This window comes from Lagopus muta, chromosome 7 (assembly GCF_023343835.1).
Source record: "Lagopus muta isolate bLagMut1 chromosome 7, bLagMut1 primary, whole genome shotgun sequence".
NCBI classification, from domain to species: domain Eukaryota; kingdom Metazoa; phylum Chordata; class Aves; order Galliformes; family Phasianidae; genus Lagopus; species Lagopus muta.
In genome coordinates, this window is record NC_064439.1 from 2166042 (window position 1) to 2181540 (window position 15499).

At 51.2% G+C, this 15499-nt stretch overlaps 1 protein-coding gene across 2 annotated transcripts; it reads right to left on the reverse strand.

Annotated features, from left to right (window-relative positions):
- Nucleotides 1-659: 659 nt before the first annotated feature.
- HHATL (hedgehog acyltransferase like) lies at nucleotides 660-14344 on the reverse strand. 2 transcript variants are annotated; one of them, XM_048951629.1, is made up of 12 exons: nucleotides 14232-14344; nucleotides 12128-12269; nucleotides 11306-11373; nucleotides 10893-11006; nucleotides 10570-10764; nucleotides 9578-9787; nucleotides 6495-6666; nucleotides 5681-5825; nucleotides 5296-5331; nucleotides 4936-5137; nucleotides 3543-3684; nucleotides 660-2256 (listed from the first exon to the last, which is right to left on the reverse strand). In XM_048951629.1, the coding sequence occupies exons 2-12, from the start codon at nucleotides 12231-12233 to the stop codon at nucleotides 2135-2137; spliced, it is 1512 nt and encodes a 503-aa protein (XP_048807586.1). In that variant the 5' UTR covers nucleotides 12234-12269; nucleotides 14232-14344; the 3' UTR covers nucleotides 660-2134. The 2 variants fall into 2 exon arrangements, with proteins under 2 accessions (XP_048807586.1, XP_048807585.1); XM_048951628.1 differs by lacking the exon at nucleotides 14232-14344 and adding an exon at nucleotides 13320-13544.
- Between the last annotated feature and the right edge of the window lie 1155 nt (nucleotides 14345-15499).

Consider the following 15499-nt stretch of genomic DNA (forward strand, 5'->3'; position numbering starts at 1 on the left):
CTCCCAGACTATCCAGGCTGGGAGGGCAGTGCAGAGTCATTGGCTCTGCCATGTGACTCATCTTCCCCAGCACCAGGAGATGGTGACTCTGTTTCCCTTCCTGTGCACCTAGGGGTGCCCAAAAAGACAGAGCCCTTGGACTCTGCAGCTCAGGGAGGCTTCAGCTGTCTGCAGACACCTGCATGGGGGAGAAAAATTGGATTTTACACTAGGAGAAGGCACAACGTGTCATAGCTGAGGTGTTGGATCAACACCTACCAAAGGTCCAGCAGCAAACCTCTGTTTAAAAAAAGGTGTGCCTGGCAGCTGGAGGAGTTCTATGGATGTGACTGGAAGTGCAGCAATGCCTCACTGCACTTCCAACATTTGGGGCCAGGCTCCCACAAAGAAAACCCACATGACTTCTACCTCCAAAGATACACAGACAACAGTTTTACAGCAGTAGGCTCATAAAATGGTACCAGCGTGGCAGTAGACTCAAAATACGAATCAAGCTACAGCCACACAACACTGGCTTTGATCTGATAATGATGAGTGGGTCTTTTAAAATCAGCAGTGTCCTTAGATGTCAAAATTGCAAACAGACCCTGGATCTCTCAGTTCCAGGGAGATCAGCATGTCTCCCAGCGTTCTCTGGAATCATAGCAACACAACACTGATGAGTGGTAGGCACCATAGATGTCCAACAGTTTTTTTACTACATAAATAAATGACATTTATCAGGGACTTTGTCAATCACTTGGGCAGAGCTGAAAGCTGACAAGGAACCATTCCTGCTTCATCCACAGAGAAGCCAGAACACAGCAGCACCAAGCATCTCAACCCATGTTGCAAAGTGGTCCACATTCTACCCTCACCACACACTGACACCATTCAGACATAAGGCCTCTGAAAGCTGCTGTAAAGTGCAAGAGAGCTGGATCTATTTCCAGTGACAGACCCAGCTCCTCCCCAAGGCACCGTGGGGTCATTTATTCAATGCACTTCCCATATAGTGCCCCAAAGCCCACCTCTCCAAGGAGGCTATCAGGCACTTCCCCTCCACCACCCAGCCCCGAAGTGCTGCCCTTTATTTGGTGCCTTTCTCCTTCGGTTGTATGTATGTGTGTGTGCTCGTGTAGCACAGGCTTAGGCTGTGTGCATCAAAGTCAGGCTGGGAGGCTGGAGATGGGCAAGAATTGACCATTGAGCCCTTGGCCATGGACAGGAATGTGAGCTTCAACCTTTGTCCATGGCATGCAAAAAAACTGAGTGGTACTTGGTTTGAGTCCCAGGGCATGTGTCACATTGGGGTGGTTGCAAAGGGCCCTTTGGGGCTGAGCTGGGTCTGGGCTGAGCTTTGGGAGCTGTGCTTTTCCTTCCACATGCCCACCCTGCAGACGAGCAGCACGTGATGTGCTCTGGCTGTGAAGCAGGCATGCCCCCTGCGTTGCCACTGACTACACCTGAAGCTGGCACTAAATCATTTCTCAAGATGTTTAGGACTGAAGGGACCTGTTTTGAGATACTAACAGACATCAGTCTGCACCGCTGACGGCAGCGGGAAGACAATTACTCTTCCCTTCTGCAGTTCCTGAACCTCTTTCCCTTTGCTATAAAAGACTGTTCTATTTATTTATTAGCCTCTTGGTAGGCATCCATTGTGCTGAGCCATTTCACAGTCCCTAATGCACAGCCCCAGATGTTGAACCATTTACGGTATATGATGACCATTTCTTGTAGCAAAAGAAAAATGTGATGCTTTGGCTGGAAGCGACCTGGAGATGGGAGACCTGGGCTGCAGGTCCTGTGGGAGAGCCAGATGCTGGAGGATCGGGTGTTTTGGGGAGCAGAGGGTGAAATCTCTAAGCCTGCACGGTGCCAAAGGGTCAGAAAAAGGATGGAGCCTTAAAGATGTGTCTCAGGAGCCTATCTCAGTGGTCCTCCACATGTGGGGAGCGTGCAAAATGCCTGCTGTGCCACAGGAGATCCCTGCAGCAAAGGGGTGGCATCTGCCTTCCAGATGACTTCTCTATAGGTGAGTTACAGCAGTCTGATTGCCAGGAGTGCTTGGAGAGCCCCCGACAGCGGCTGGCCTGGCAGAGACAGTCAGAAGGGAGTCCAGGCTCTGGGGCAAGCGCACTGATATCTTCCTCTACTCTGCCTTGGGTTTGTCACTCTTCTCCTCTTCCATGGCCAGGATGCGTTCACGCTCTTTGATCAGCTGCACTCCACAGTATGTGATGAACCAGATGGACAAGGTGCTGACAGGGAAACCTGGAAGATGGAGGGAGACGTGGTCATCTTGGTGTGCTGCTTACCTAATGGGGCCAATGCTTCTCTGGCACCTCTGCTCCTCGGGTGGGCATGGGAGGTCCCTGGGTTCATGGCTACAGTTATTTTTCTTTGTGGATCCAAATCAACAGCTTCACAGAGGGAGGAGAGAAATCCCCAAGGGTGGGTTTTAGATGAAGAAGTGCTTAAAGCCATGAGGGCATCCTGGATCACAGTTAATGTTGTGGGAACATGCTGGAGTTTTGCTTTGAGGTCTCGCTGACCCCCAGATCTGTTTTGCCTGTTGAGTTCAGACTCAGCAGTTGGCTTCGTAACCTGCCATCACTCATCCTTGTTCAGCACTGCAACCTTCTGGAATCTTTAGACCCTGCTGACACTGAGGGTTAACCTCAGTTTAGTTGCATCCCTATGTGGGAACACGTTTTTGTCACCTTGATAAGTAACAAGAGCTGGGAGGATGCCTTCAACTTAGGAAGGGCCAGTGGGCGTTTGTGACAACAAGTTGGGTATCCACAGCAGATAGGAGGCACAGGCTTTGTACCTGCTAAAAGAGGACCTCTGCAATGAATAATGCAACCCACAAAAGCCAGCTAACTCAGCGGGCAGGCACTTCTGGCACATGGAGCCCAGCATGTCACATTATCCATTTCCTAAGCCAGACCTGTCCCAAAGGGGGCTGGAGGACATGGATTCCAGGTGGCTATTTATACTGTGAGTTGCTTGAGAAGACTCCAAAATAGTACCAGCATCTGCCAACAAGAAAATGTAGATAATTCTGTTCGTAAGGAGCCTAGCGTAAGGATTTGTACATGTCACCTTCAGGCTGGTGCAGAAACAGCTACTAAAGAAAAGGGAAATGAAATAGGATGAGTAAATCCTTTTCTCCAGTAAAGGGACTATTCTGCACCCAGGGACTCAGCCCACCTGGGAGAGATCCCCAGCTGCAACCTCTGTATTGCAGCAAGTCACAGCGTGAGGCTGTACGGGGAAATGCACAAAGGCAGCTCACACCTCAAAGAGCTGGCATGAATCATAGAATCGTTAAGATTGAAAAGACCAATAAGACCATCTAGTCCAGGCATTAACCCAGATGGGAGCTAAGAGATCCATATTTTCACATCTTTCACAAGAACAGACGTGGCTGGGAGCAGCCATGTAACATGGCATCGGCCAGGCTGCCTTGGACACTGGAGGACTTGGCAGCCCACACCCCATATCTGCCCACCGGGACAGGGACTGCTCAGTGGGGAAGGCCTCTGGCACCTTACCTGTCACGAGGAGTCTCTTGGTGACCAGCAGTGCAAACTCCAGACTGTTGAGGGCTAGGATGTTGTAGAGGACAATGGCCCAGAAATTTGCTGCCCCAAAAACAGCCCTAATCCGCCGAGATGTGGCCGCTGACATTTTGGCCTACATAGGAGAGAAGAACAGAGTGAGGGAAAATGGAGCTGCAAGGAGATGCTGTTAGTCCGACAGCAGCCAAAATCCATCAGGGTGGTACACATGGTTCCATGCTAATTGTGATGGCTGGGCACTCCTCTATTCATCTGCTGCTATTCCTCGAGGCAGATGAATGCTGCTGTTTGCTGGGATTATCATTAGCCTTACATCCCAGTCACTCCCAGCTCCCCAGGAGCAGAGAAGTGGTTTACAGCAATCTTCTAAGAGCATGATGCCTCCCCAGACCACTCAGTGCTGAGAGTTGCAGTGCTGCAGGGAAAGAGATTTCACTGCCTGAGGGTGCCTTAATCTGATTGGAAGTAAAAAGAGCAGAGCAAACAGGAGGATTGCTCTGCCATGTTTTTGTTTAAAAGGAGTCTTTACTGACTCTGTGTAGGACCTCAGGCTTTGGGCTGGGCAAAACAAATAAACAACAAAATTGTTCCCAGAATGGAGTTTTTTCCAACCATGTCTCTGAGGCATCTTGGTCCCAAACAAGGATGGGGCACTGAGCTTTGGAGTGGTTGGAAAACAATTCATTCTAAATATTTGCTTTTATCAGAAATCAGATCAAAAGCCCTCAGAATGCCAAAGCGTTTCGCAGAACAAGAAAAGCAAATGATTTCTGCATGGAAATGTATAAGAAATTCCCTATGGACAGACCTCTGGAATCCATTTGTGCTATTTCAGCGCCTCGCTGGAGCTGCAGTCCTGCACTTCTTTTCTCTTTGAAAGCTCCATCCTCTGCCCAAATTTCCTATGAAGCATCATAGGGGTGGGGGGGGATTTGCTCTAGGTGAGTGACACCATGCAGGAAATTAAAGGTCTTCTTGCATAGTTGTGCTGGTATCACAGCACCAAAGAATTGCTTATGTTGGAAGGGATCTTAAAGACCACTGAGCTCCCATCCTCTGCCATGGTGCCCCCACCAGATCACGCTGCTCAAAGCCCCATCCAACCTGGGCTTGAGCACATCCAGGGATGGGGCATCCGCAGCTCTCTGGGCAGTACCTGAATGTAATGCTGATAGGAAAGTACTGTAGGAAGCCTGGACATGGAGCTGCATGACATCATTGGAGATGTTGCTCCTCAGTCTCAGCTGAATGGATTTCATTTGTCTAAAGAAATGTGAGCTCCCTGCAGTCATAAGTGTTTCCAGGAGCAGAGTTTGTCCCCAGGCCCACCGTTGTCCCCCCACCTGCTCACAGAGCATCTGCTCACCTCCAGTTTGGAGAGGGGCTCCCACTGGAAGAATTTCTGCACCCAGAGCTCAAAGTTGAGGCCAAAGCAATTGAAGACAGACCAGATGAAAACAATCTCACAGGGTCCCAACCACAGAGTGGTGACAGCAAACGTGGCAATGGTGGCCATGAGCTCCTTTATGACGTTGTCGTGGTTCTCTCCAATGTGGTCATACACATACCTAATGGTCAATGAAAGTGATCAGTGCTCCCCATGGTCAAGGAAAACCCCTTCTTCCACATTCGCCCAAGACATGCTTCTCACAAACATGTCAATCTGGAGTGCATGATGAAAGAGAAGACCCCAAAATAGATAAGAGGTGGTTGAGTAGGCACTTACTTGCACAGCCAGTCGTTGATCCCTCTGTCAAAATGCCTACAATACAGATGGCAAAGAGCACATCAGAACACGTGGGCTAATGACACCTTTCCAACCATAGAGGGTGCCTGGTCCCCCAACAAGCTTTACTTTGAACCTCATTCACAGTAGCTCTCCATGCTCTTTCCTAGAATGAGTCCTGCTACTGTGTGATCCCACTAGCCTCCCTCCTTACCATTGTTCCCTGCCCAGGAATATTTCCTTGGGCTATGGCCAAGTCTAGTCTATAGTTTCAGTACAGCCAACCTATTGGCCGGCTGCTCAGAAGCACAGCTCAGATCTCCTCATCTCCATGCATATTATTTTTAGGGTCAAACATGCTGCCTTCCATCAGCAACATACTCACGTTTCTGCAAAGACGTAGAGCATGGTGATGCATTTTGGGGGCTGGGGTGGGTCCAAGTGGTCCAGTCTGGCAATGGTGTTGATGACCCCAAACATGACAGCAGCTTTGACCCAGTCGTACACCAAATTGGAGTAGGCCAAGCCGGCTGGAGCAAAAACAGGAGTCAAAAGGATGAAGAGGATTTTATTCTGAGGGTCACAGTGTCACCTGAGCACCCAGTCACACCTCATCTCCCACTGTGGATGAGGCAGACCTGGCTGATGTGATCAGCCTGCACAGCTCCATCTGGAGTAACATAACACATATGCTTGATCAGGCCTTCCTGGTCTCTTAGGACACCCTAAATCAATGTTGGAGCCATCATAACTGCATTAGGATTTCCTTTTGGCCTCCAGATGCCACTCCATATGACATGGGGCTGCTCTAGGCTAGTGTGGGTCACATACCCTGTGGCATCTTAAATTCTGCCATTGGACATTCAACTTGGGAGACTGAAGTCTTCTATCCAGCTGCCAGCTGAATGCCAGTGTGCTACCACTACTCATCCTGGAAGTTTGGCTTCTGGAAGACCCTGGTTCAGACCTTCTCATAGCATAGCCAAATTTAAATAGAGATCAGGTTTCCTCAGACCTTGTCTCCCTTTCAGTCCATACAATAGGAATGACAGGGAGCTCAGTGGGAAGAAAGACTCTACTCAAATATGTCCAACATAGGCACTGCTGAGGCTTCCCAATGGAGTAGGATGGGGGTCTGAATCACCCACCACTGCCTTGAAGCTAAGCACAAAGGTGAGCACGTCCCCAAGACCACTCACCCAAGGCCCAGTCTGAGAGGCGGTTCACGAACTTCAGGTCGGAGGGGAGGGTGAGGATGTAGAAGAAGTGGAAGAAGATGTCCACAGCAATGATGGCCCCCACATGGAGGAGGGCATGGACCCGAATGTTCCTCATCTCATCATCTTTGCGATGCAGATCTCGGGTGCTCACCTGCCAGGATGGCAAAGCAGGAAGGGCTGAGCTGGGGGGCAAGGTGGGAAGCAAGACTGGAGAAACATTCAGGGTCCAAACAGGGACTCAACTTAGGAATTAAGGGACTCCTTTAGGAATCACACCACGACATACACTGTCCAAATTCCCATTGCTTAAAGAAGACCCAAGAAGAGGAAATGTCCTCAATGGGGTGAACACCATAACAACCAATGAGACAGAGTTTAGGATGTCTCTCTTTGGGGACATTCTCAAGAAATCAATTTATTAAGGCTGACCTTTGCATAGGTCACTAAGTGTGAGTGTTAGATGGCCTTTTTTGCAGTAGAGATCTTCTAGCACTAAGGCATAAGCCTTTACTCAACTTTCTTACACAGTGGCTGCAGGTTTGCTGTTCACAATGAGCTGTTGAGGCAGAGCTCAATACAGGATACAGTGAGGCTTTATTTCAGGCACCTGAGACAGTTTCATTGCTTTTCTGACTGTAAAGCAGCCTCCTTCACTTTGTCATCAGCTGCTCTACTTTCCCATGCTCCCAAAGAATCTCCTTTTTGATGTCCCCTTATATGTGCTACAGCAATTTCTTTGGGTAGTTTTTCCCAAAACCTGCCTAGTCAGTTCTTCATGGGCCTATTTAATGTATCAGGTTCTTCCTCTGATAGTTTGAGATACCATTTCCTTGCCTTCTTGCCATTTCCTTCTCTTCATTGCCTACGCTTCTAGCTGTAATCTACAATATCCAATTAAACCTAAACATTTTCACAACTTCCTTGTTCTGGGCTCATAGCCATCTCATCTACAGGATGCCACAACTTGTAAGAACAGGCATCCACGTGCTGGCAGCAGGGCTGGTCCCAGTCAGGAGCCCTGCCCAGGACAGGTGGGCATTTGGGCTGGACTCATCTGGGAGGAGGAGGAGGATCAGGAGGATGGTTGATGAGCCCTGGAGCTTCTGCTGTAGATATTTGTTGTAAGGGAGAGGGACAGATGCACAAGGGGCATTTGGGAGCTCTCAGTGGGGCTTTCCTCTCTGCAGCACCCTGTGAGGACATGGCCTCTGGGAGCTGCCATTTCTCTGGATGTTGTAATACAGAAATCATCAGAGCGAGCAGTTGGGATTACACTGGGCAGACTGATGGCCTCGCTTCCCTGCATCGCTGTAAGAATTGCTGCTGTATTTAAAATCCTCTTATGTTTATGACTTTCCCTTTATTCCCAGTGGGAGGTGGGAGTTCTCTCAAAGCAATCTGCATGCTGCCACACCAGCCCTGCCGTCAGAACCAGATGATTCCTGAGAATTAAAGCCTCTGCCAGATTTTCTCCTGTCTGTTGTATGCCAAGCACTTTAAGGACACAAAGAGGCTGCTGAGATGGAGAAGAAAGCAGGAGGGGACATGGGGACCGGGTCTCTGTCCCCAACACTTCCAGCCCCCACAGAAGTGAGTTTGTTTCCCTCCTCTCAGTAAGAGAGACAGCCTGAGAAGGATTGGCCAAGCTATGGTTGAATAGTAGGAAAAACTTCTTCTCTGAAAGAGTGGCATTGCAGTGGCACAGCTGCCCAGGGAGGTGGTGGGGTCAACATTGCTGAAGGTGTTGAAGAACCGTGGAGATGTGGCACTGAGGGATGTGATCAATGGGCTGGGGTTGGACTTAGGGATACAGAGGTCTTTTCCAACCTGAATGATACTGTGATTCCACGGAGTCCCTCTACCCATGGGGGATGCAGGGTGAAAGGGCCCCTCCAGGACACAGCACCATTAGGAGCCAAGGAGATCCATCCCCTAACGAGGCCATACATCCCATCTGGAGAAAGGACTCAATCTATCCGCCTTTATAATTACTACTGGGCAATTAGGAACTAGCTCTACAATTAGCCGCAGGGCAAGCAGTGCAGGGTGGCACCTCGCCAGGAGGTGGCAGTGGTGTCCAGGCCAAGGCAGGTCCCTGGTCTGTGGGGTGGGAAAGGGGCTGGACTCTCTCACCGTGCCTTTGGGGACAGGGTTTTACGCAGCAGAGGAGGGGATTGCTCATTAAGTGGCTACAAACACCCCTATCTGGGATTATGTGGAAGGAGCAGGAAACAAAGACCCACTCACATCACCTGTATGGTGATGGGAGCTCGTGTCTTGCAGGCACCACAAGTCCAGTGACCTGATTTATTTACACCTGACAGCATCATTAGAAGAAACACAGAAACACAGCCTGGGCTGTGTTCTCTTCTGAATTCATGGAGGAATGTCTGAAATGTTCTTGCATCCAGATGTCAGAGCCCCAAAATTATTAGAAGTATTCATTCTCTGAAAGGAAGCAGCGGCGTGGACAGTAATCATTAGCTGGGTTTCCTGGCACATCAGCAAGCCATACCAGCTTATTTGGGTAAGACTTGGGACCAAGGCTGGTCACTGGGGTCAAAGGATCCCAGGACTGGAAAAGCAGTTGCTCGATCTTTCAATGCGAAAGAACCCAGATGTGGCAGCCCAAGGGTCTGCTGTTTGGAGTCTGCCCTTCACAAAGCCCCCTTGGTTGTGTGCAGTGTATGAGATGTCCAAGTTTGGTCATCTGGATCAGAGGAAGCATCAGGACAGAGGCTCCCAAAATACAGCAGCACAAGTGCCCAACAAGCAAGGGAACAAGACGAGCCCTCCTGCCCTCAATCCCAACATGGCACATTCACCATGACAGTGTCCTCCTTCCTGTGTTGGTGAGGAGAAATGGACAAAACCCCCAAAAAGATGAAAAACCCATCAGTTTTCGCCCCTCGCCAAAACACACAGCTCCGTTGTGCAGCCTGGTCTGTGTCCATGGCCTACATGACCTCTACGACTGCTTACGCCTTCGCTGTGGCCAACAGTGGGGATTTGTAGCCCTTCAGTTCACGCAGATCAACTCAAGAGGCCATAGGGACACTCACCTGGGTGTGAAACTGGTCAAACGTCATGACAGGTCCGAAGAAGAAGAAGGGAAGGTAGAAGTTGTACTTGAGGAGGTCGAAGATGGAGAAAATGCCCTCCTTCCTCTCGGAGCTCTCGAGCGCGAAGCTCATGCAGCGCATGATGGTGAAGCCACTTCCTCCATAGAAAAGGACATCTTGAAGATCAAAAGCTCCTGTTACAAACCCGCTCTGGGTGAGAAATGGACAGTTACCACCAGGCACGCGGCATCACTTCGGTTCTCCCTCATCTTGCAGAAAACATCCACACTTGGGGCAGTTGGCAAAGCCCCTAATTATGCTCCGGCAATTATCCCTGCAGCTAATGAGCATTGCTGTTGAAGGGTCAAGCCAGGGCTCCATTTTCATTCTGGCTCCTACATCCCAGAGGAGCGGGAGGTCCTCTTAGCCAACACAGCCCACAGTCACTTGGTGAAGATGTGTTTGTGATCTGGGATGGGAATGTCACTTTGTCCCGGGGCAGATGGACAAAGCCTCCTCCTCCCCAGAGGGAGGAGGGAAGCGGTGGAAGCCCAGTGGAGAGGCAGGAGCACATTTCAGGAAGTGATGATGGGCAGGGATTGGCAGTACTGCCCTTCAGAGGGACTGCACGGCTTTATAAGGTTCTCCCTGGGCTTCTCCCCACCCACCAGTGAGAGAAAGCCTTTAACTGTACAGGTAGGCACCCATCCCAGTGCTGCATGGCAGGTGGTGGAAACTGAGGCATGGGGGAAGAAAATTCCTTGCTTGGTGTCATCTGACAAACTGCTCTAAGCAGCAAGATGGAAACCACCAGTATGTGACACAGCCCCCAGGGGACTGCTCCTGAGCTCGGTGCCACAATGCTGCCCTGCTCTCAAACCCTAAGGAGCTGCCACAGGTCCAGGAAAAGGAGTCGGGGTCTGGGGACACCCAAGGAAGTAAACCCAAGGAGAGGGATGGGAGGCAGAGGGGAGGCTCAGGATGGCACCTACCTGCCAGGAGCTGAAGGGCTCCAGCTTGATGGAGGCAAGGCAGCAGAGCCCAGCCACGTAGCAGAGCCACTTCTGCTTGGCCAGGGCCACGGAGTAGAGGATGAGGCAGTGGGAAAGGATGATCATCAGGTAGGTGAGCCCCATGCTGCCCAGCACAGCCAGCATCCCATACAGCATGTATACCACGGCCCGGTGCTGCGAGGGGAAACCATCAGAAGGCAGCCCTCAGCCCTCCCTCCTCCAAACTGCCCTGCAGCATCCCATCCATGCCTGCCCAATGGATGCCAGGTAAACCCACTGCTTTTAACCCAGCCCTGACTCACCTGTGGCACTGTCATGGAGCACACTTTGGCAAAGAGGACGTGTCCTGAGAGGGTGAAGATGATGACGTTCCTGAAGGAGGTGAACCACATCATCCACTCAAAGTCGGCTACGTCCTGTGGGAGCAGCAGGCTGCTTAATGGTCCCCAGCCTCTATGCCCCCACCCCACTGCCCATTTCAAGAGGAAAGCACATGCATTTGAGAGCTCTTTCTTCCCAATTTCCACCCAAAGGCTGACAAGAACTTTAGCTTTGTCATAAAGCCTGGGAAAAGACAAATCCAAATCAGAGCATCCTCCGTGCTGCAGGGCTACCATTTCCCTGACAACATCCACTCCTTTCTTAAGGGACAAAATACACAAAGACTTTTCAAAAGTGTCCAGAGAAGAACAAGAGCTCTGCTTCCTCCTCTTACCATTTTCCTGCCAAAGTAGTGCCAGCCTGGCTTGATGCCATCCCGAAAGGCTTTTCTGTTCATGCTGTCTGCAGAAGAACAAGAGTTATCATAGAATCATAGAATGGCCTGGGTTGAAAAGGCCTTAATTATCATACACTTTCAACCCCCCTGCCACAGGTAGGATCACCAACCACTAGACCAGGCTGCAAATTTCTGGGGAGAAGGGTTCAGGTTGGATAACAGGAACAATTAATTCCTGTAGGAGTGGTGCTGCAGTGGCACAGGCTGCCCAGGGGTGTGATGGTGTCACTGCACCTGGAGGTGTGGGGATGTGGCACTGAGGGCCATAACAGGCATGGTGGGGTAGGATTGGGGATCTCAGTGATCTTTCCAACCATAGTGATTCTATGATAAAAGCAAAGAGGGAGCTACGTTTTGGCAAGGCAAGGAACCTTCCTCACCACGAGGATGAGTCATGGGGGCCCAAACACCCTCAGCCCCATCCTGAAAGTTCCCATTTCTAATGGAAAACTGGGAGTCAGGAACGTCAACCATTCCTGCATGAGTTCCCACTTGGAGGGGTGCACTTTTCAGGTGTTTCTTTCTACTTCTAGGCAAAAGAACCATTGGGAAGTGAATCCATGTGATGCTGGTGGCATGCTCAGGGCAATGGCTGGAGAGCCATGGGAATGGGGCCATGTGGGCAACAAGGCTGAAAGCAGTGGGTATTAAATCCCTTTGGATCCACTCTAAAGGACTCCCAAGTTACTATCCCCCAAACAAATTAAAGCTATGATGTTGATAAGGAAGGAGAGGAAGGACACAATGAGGGACATTTACCTCTGGATGCCTCAAAGATACCGCTGCCACTGTACAGCACGGCACAGGTCACAACGAGAGCATAGAAGCCCAGCTCATGGCTGGGCAGCATCGTCTTAACCCCCATAGCTGTGGGTTACTGCTGGGTGTAGGGGATCCAGACCTGGGAAAGGGGAGGGAATAAAACCCGAGGTAAAAGCTCAGCCACCCCACAGATGCCTTAAGTTACTGCTGGTCCTCAGTCACCCTGCTTGGTGGGCTCCTGCGTAGGCTGGTAGAAGAGGAGCAAGCAGCATTAGCTGAATGCTGGGGGAGCCCCAAACCCACCCAGGATACAGGATTTGGGCTCACACCCATCCCAAGATTAGGATGGGGTTCTTCCTGCATCACCCCTCACTTCTTGGTGGGATGCAGGTCAAGCCCAAAGGTGCTGGAGGGGATGCAGAGGAATTTCCCCCCTTCCCCACCCACTGCCTGCTTACTGCAGGTGCTTAGCTTTTCTCTGGGCTCTCAGCATGTACCTGTGTGCTGGGGGTGTTCCCAAAGCCCTGGGCTAATTACTCCTGCGAATACTAATTAACCCCGGCACTGCAACACCTTCCCATCCCAATCTCCCATCGCCTCCGCGGGTCGTCAGCTGCCCAAATCCTTTTGGGGCTGGGGGGGGAGGAGGAGCAGCAGCAGCAGCAGGGTGGGTGAGGGTCCTGCCCTGTCAGCTCGGTGCCATCTCACCCCGTGGTGGCAGTGCCCTACTGCCCTGCCAGCATCCCCCGATCAGCAGAGCTCCGCGTTCAGACGGCAATTAAAAGCGGTCCCACATCTGCAGCACAAAGCAGCGGGGTGGATTTGGGGTCAGCGGGCATTGCGGAGCCTGGGAGGGGGGGGGAGAACGCTGCCATCGCTCTGCAGTCCCTGTGCGGCGGGAGGGCACCGGGGGATGCGGCTTTAAAGAGCTTTTATCCCTTTTCCATGTTTCTCAAGGCTTTTATTTGCTTGGTTATTTATTCGCATTAAAGCGTGGGGGGGGGGGGGGGGGGGGGGGGCAAGATTAGTTTTAGCTGCCAAGCTCAGCATTTCCCCTTCAGGGCTTGCCCCCCCTCCCCTCCGAGACCCACATCATCCTCACCCCCTCCCCACCAAGGGCACCCTCCCAGGCTACTATTCTTCCCCCCCCTTCCCCCCCCCAAGTCCCATTTCTCTCCCCATTACTGACCTTAAGCCCTTGGGGGTGCCAGCGTCCTGCAATGCAACCTGAGGGCTTGGGGGACAGGAGGGGGAGAAAAGTGGGGGACAAAAAAACAACCTTAGGTCAGAGCTCTGGGGGGCTGCTGGCCTTCCCTAGGGCATCTCTCAGCCCAGCAGGGCAGATCTGGGGGCTCTGTCCCCCCCAGAGTGCCTGCAGAGGAAGTTTGGCCAGGAGTGGAGCACAGCAACGGGAGGTATTTTTATTTTAGAGCAGCGCTGCAGAGGGGCTGGTTCAGGAGCTGTCTGTCACTGCAGCTGCTGGAAAGGACCTGAGCTGGCTGCCAAAGCCAACCCGGGCCAGGTCTGGGGCTGTGCTTCCAGCCTGCAAGGCTGGCCTCAGTGCACAGGTGGGGAAACTGAGGCACGCTGTGTGTGGCTGAAAGAAGGGGGACTGGCTGCGGATATGGGCAGAGTGATTTTGGGGTTGGCCAAGTATGAGTCAACGCAGCATCTGGTATCTCTGTGTGCCCAGCTGAGCTCTCTCTGCCCATTCCCTATGAGGTTTGGTTGAAGATCCTGGTGGGGTTGACCTCCATGAGCTGCCCTTGGGGCTGGGGGAGCGAACAAAGGCAGGTGTGATCAACACCCCACAGGCTGGCTGCTTTGGGGTGAAATGCAGCACGTTCTGGGCTCCAGAGAGAGGAACCACCCCAGGAGCCCTGTGCCAAGGGGCTCCCCCTGGCCTGGGGCTGGATGAGGGCAAGTCAGAGCCCACTGCTCAATGGTGCAATAGTAAAAACCACCAAAGCCTTCATCTTTCTGCCACAGCTCCGTCCCTACCCAAAGGAACTTGGCCCCTCACACCCTGTTATAATTGACCAGGTGCTCAGAGAAGAAGTAATTAAGAGCTCAGTGTTGATAAGCAACGAACACAATTTACCGTGCTCCATGTGACCATGATGAGCCTCCACTCACTGACAGCAGTGTGGTTGATGTCCAGAATACATCAGGGTGCCTCAGAGAAAGGAAAGCTGTGTCTGCCCCTAAATCTTTTTCCTTGACTGTGCTCCACATTGGGCATCCTCAGCACGTTCACTGCCTGAGAAAAGAGGAAAGCAGGTCCCTTTATTTTTATTTTATTATTTTATTTGATTATTTCATTATTTTATCTTGCCTTCCCTTTTATCTAATTTTATGTTTCGTTTTTACCCTGGGTAATTTGTGAGCTTCCTGGATGGAAAGTGCAGCAGAGGTGCGGCAGTTATTCACAAGGCTCTGAGAACCGTGATGATAAAAATCATTTAGCTTTAATTTATAGATATTATAAAAAAATTAGAAAAAAAACCCTCACTCTCTATTTCTAACATAGTAAGATTTATTTTTAATGTGATCAGCGTGCCTTCCTCAGCACAGGGGACACCTGTGTGTTTTATTGCCCCAGTACTGCAGCTTTACTGCTAAGGGCTGTCTATGGCCTCGAGCTGATTTAATGACAGCATCTTCAAACATCTGTCAGGTTGCTGGAAGATGTGGTACATGAGCAGAGGGCACTCCTCTCTTTTGTGTGCAGGGAAGTGAGTGGGAAGGTGGTGGGGCTCAATGGAAAGCCTTACCCCCTCCCAATAGGGCACAGCACCAACGTGAGATGGGGACAACTTCCTCCTGGCCACTTCCACCTGCTTCGTCTTGCTGCCTCCCTGCTGCTGGAGCAGCTCTCTGTGAGGTGAAATGGAAGGAGAGAGGATTGTAATAAACAACATGTGTTGCTTCGTACTGCCTCAAGTTCCCCCACCAAATCTGCCCATGTACATGTGCAGCTGGGAGCTTGTCAACTAGGACCTCAGCAGACACCTCCCTGGTTAGCAGAACAGCTTGGGAGAAGGAAATGTGGCGAAATACATCCATCCATCTAAATATCAATCCATCCAAACTTCCGTCCATTCAAACTTCCATCCACCCACCCACACATCTACTCATCCATCCATCCGTCTGTCCATCCAACCTTTCAGCCTTCCATCCCAGGTCACCTATGACATCTTTCAGTCCTCCAGAACAGTCCTGCCTTCTCCCCCCTGGCCCCCAGTGATCCCACCAAAGCCCCACACTCCCTCCAGGATCTCCTGCTGCCCTGGGAAGGGCTCCAAAGAAAGCTCCTAGCATTTGGCAAGAGCAACACCCTGCATCAGTTGAAGCCTGCTGCCATTAGCC

Excerpts from the sequence above, each read along its gene's own strand:
- HHATL (XM_048951629.1), bottom strand. The coding sequence starts at position 12,233 with ATGGGGGTTAAGACGATGCTGCCCAGCCATGAGCTGGGCTTCTATGCT. Across the intron at positions 10,765-10,892 it reads GCTCCATGACAGTGCCACAG|CACCGGGCCGTGGTATACAT; the intron begins GTGAGTCAGGGC and ends TTCCCCTCGCAG. Across the intron at positions 5,826-6,494 it reads CCTCTCAGACTGGGCCTTGG|CCGGCTTGGCCTACTCCAAT; the intron begins GTGAGTGGTCTT and ends TTTTTGCTCCAG.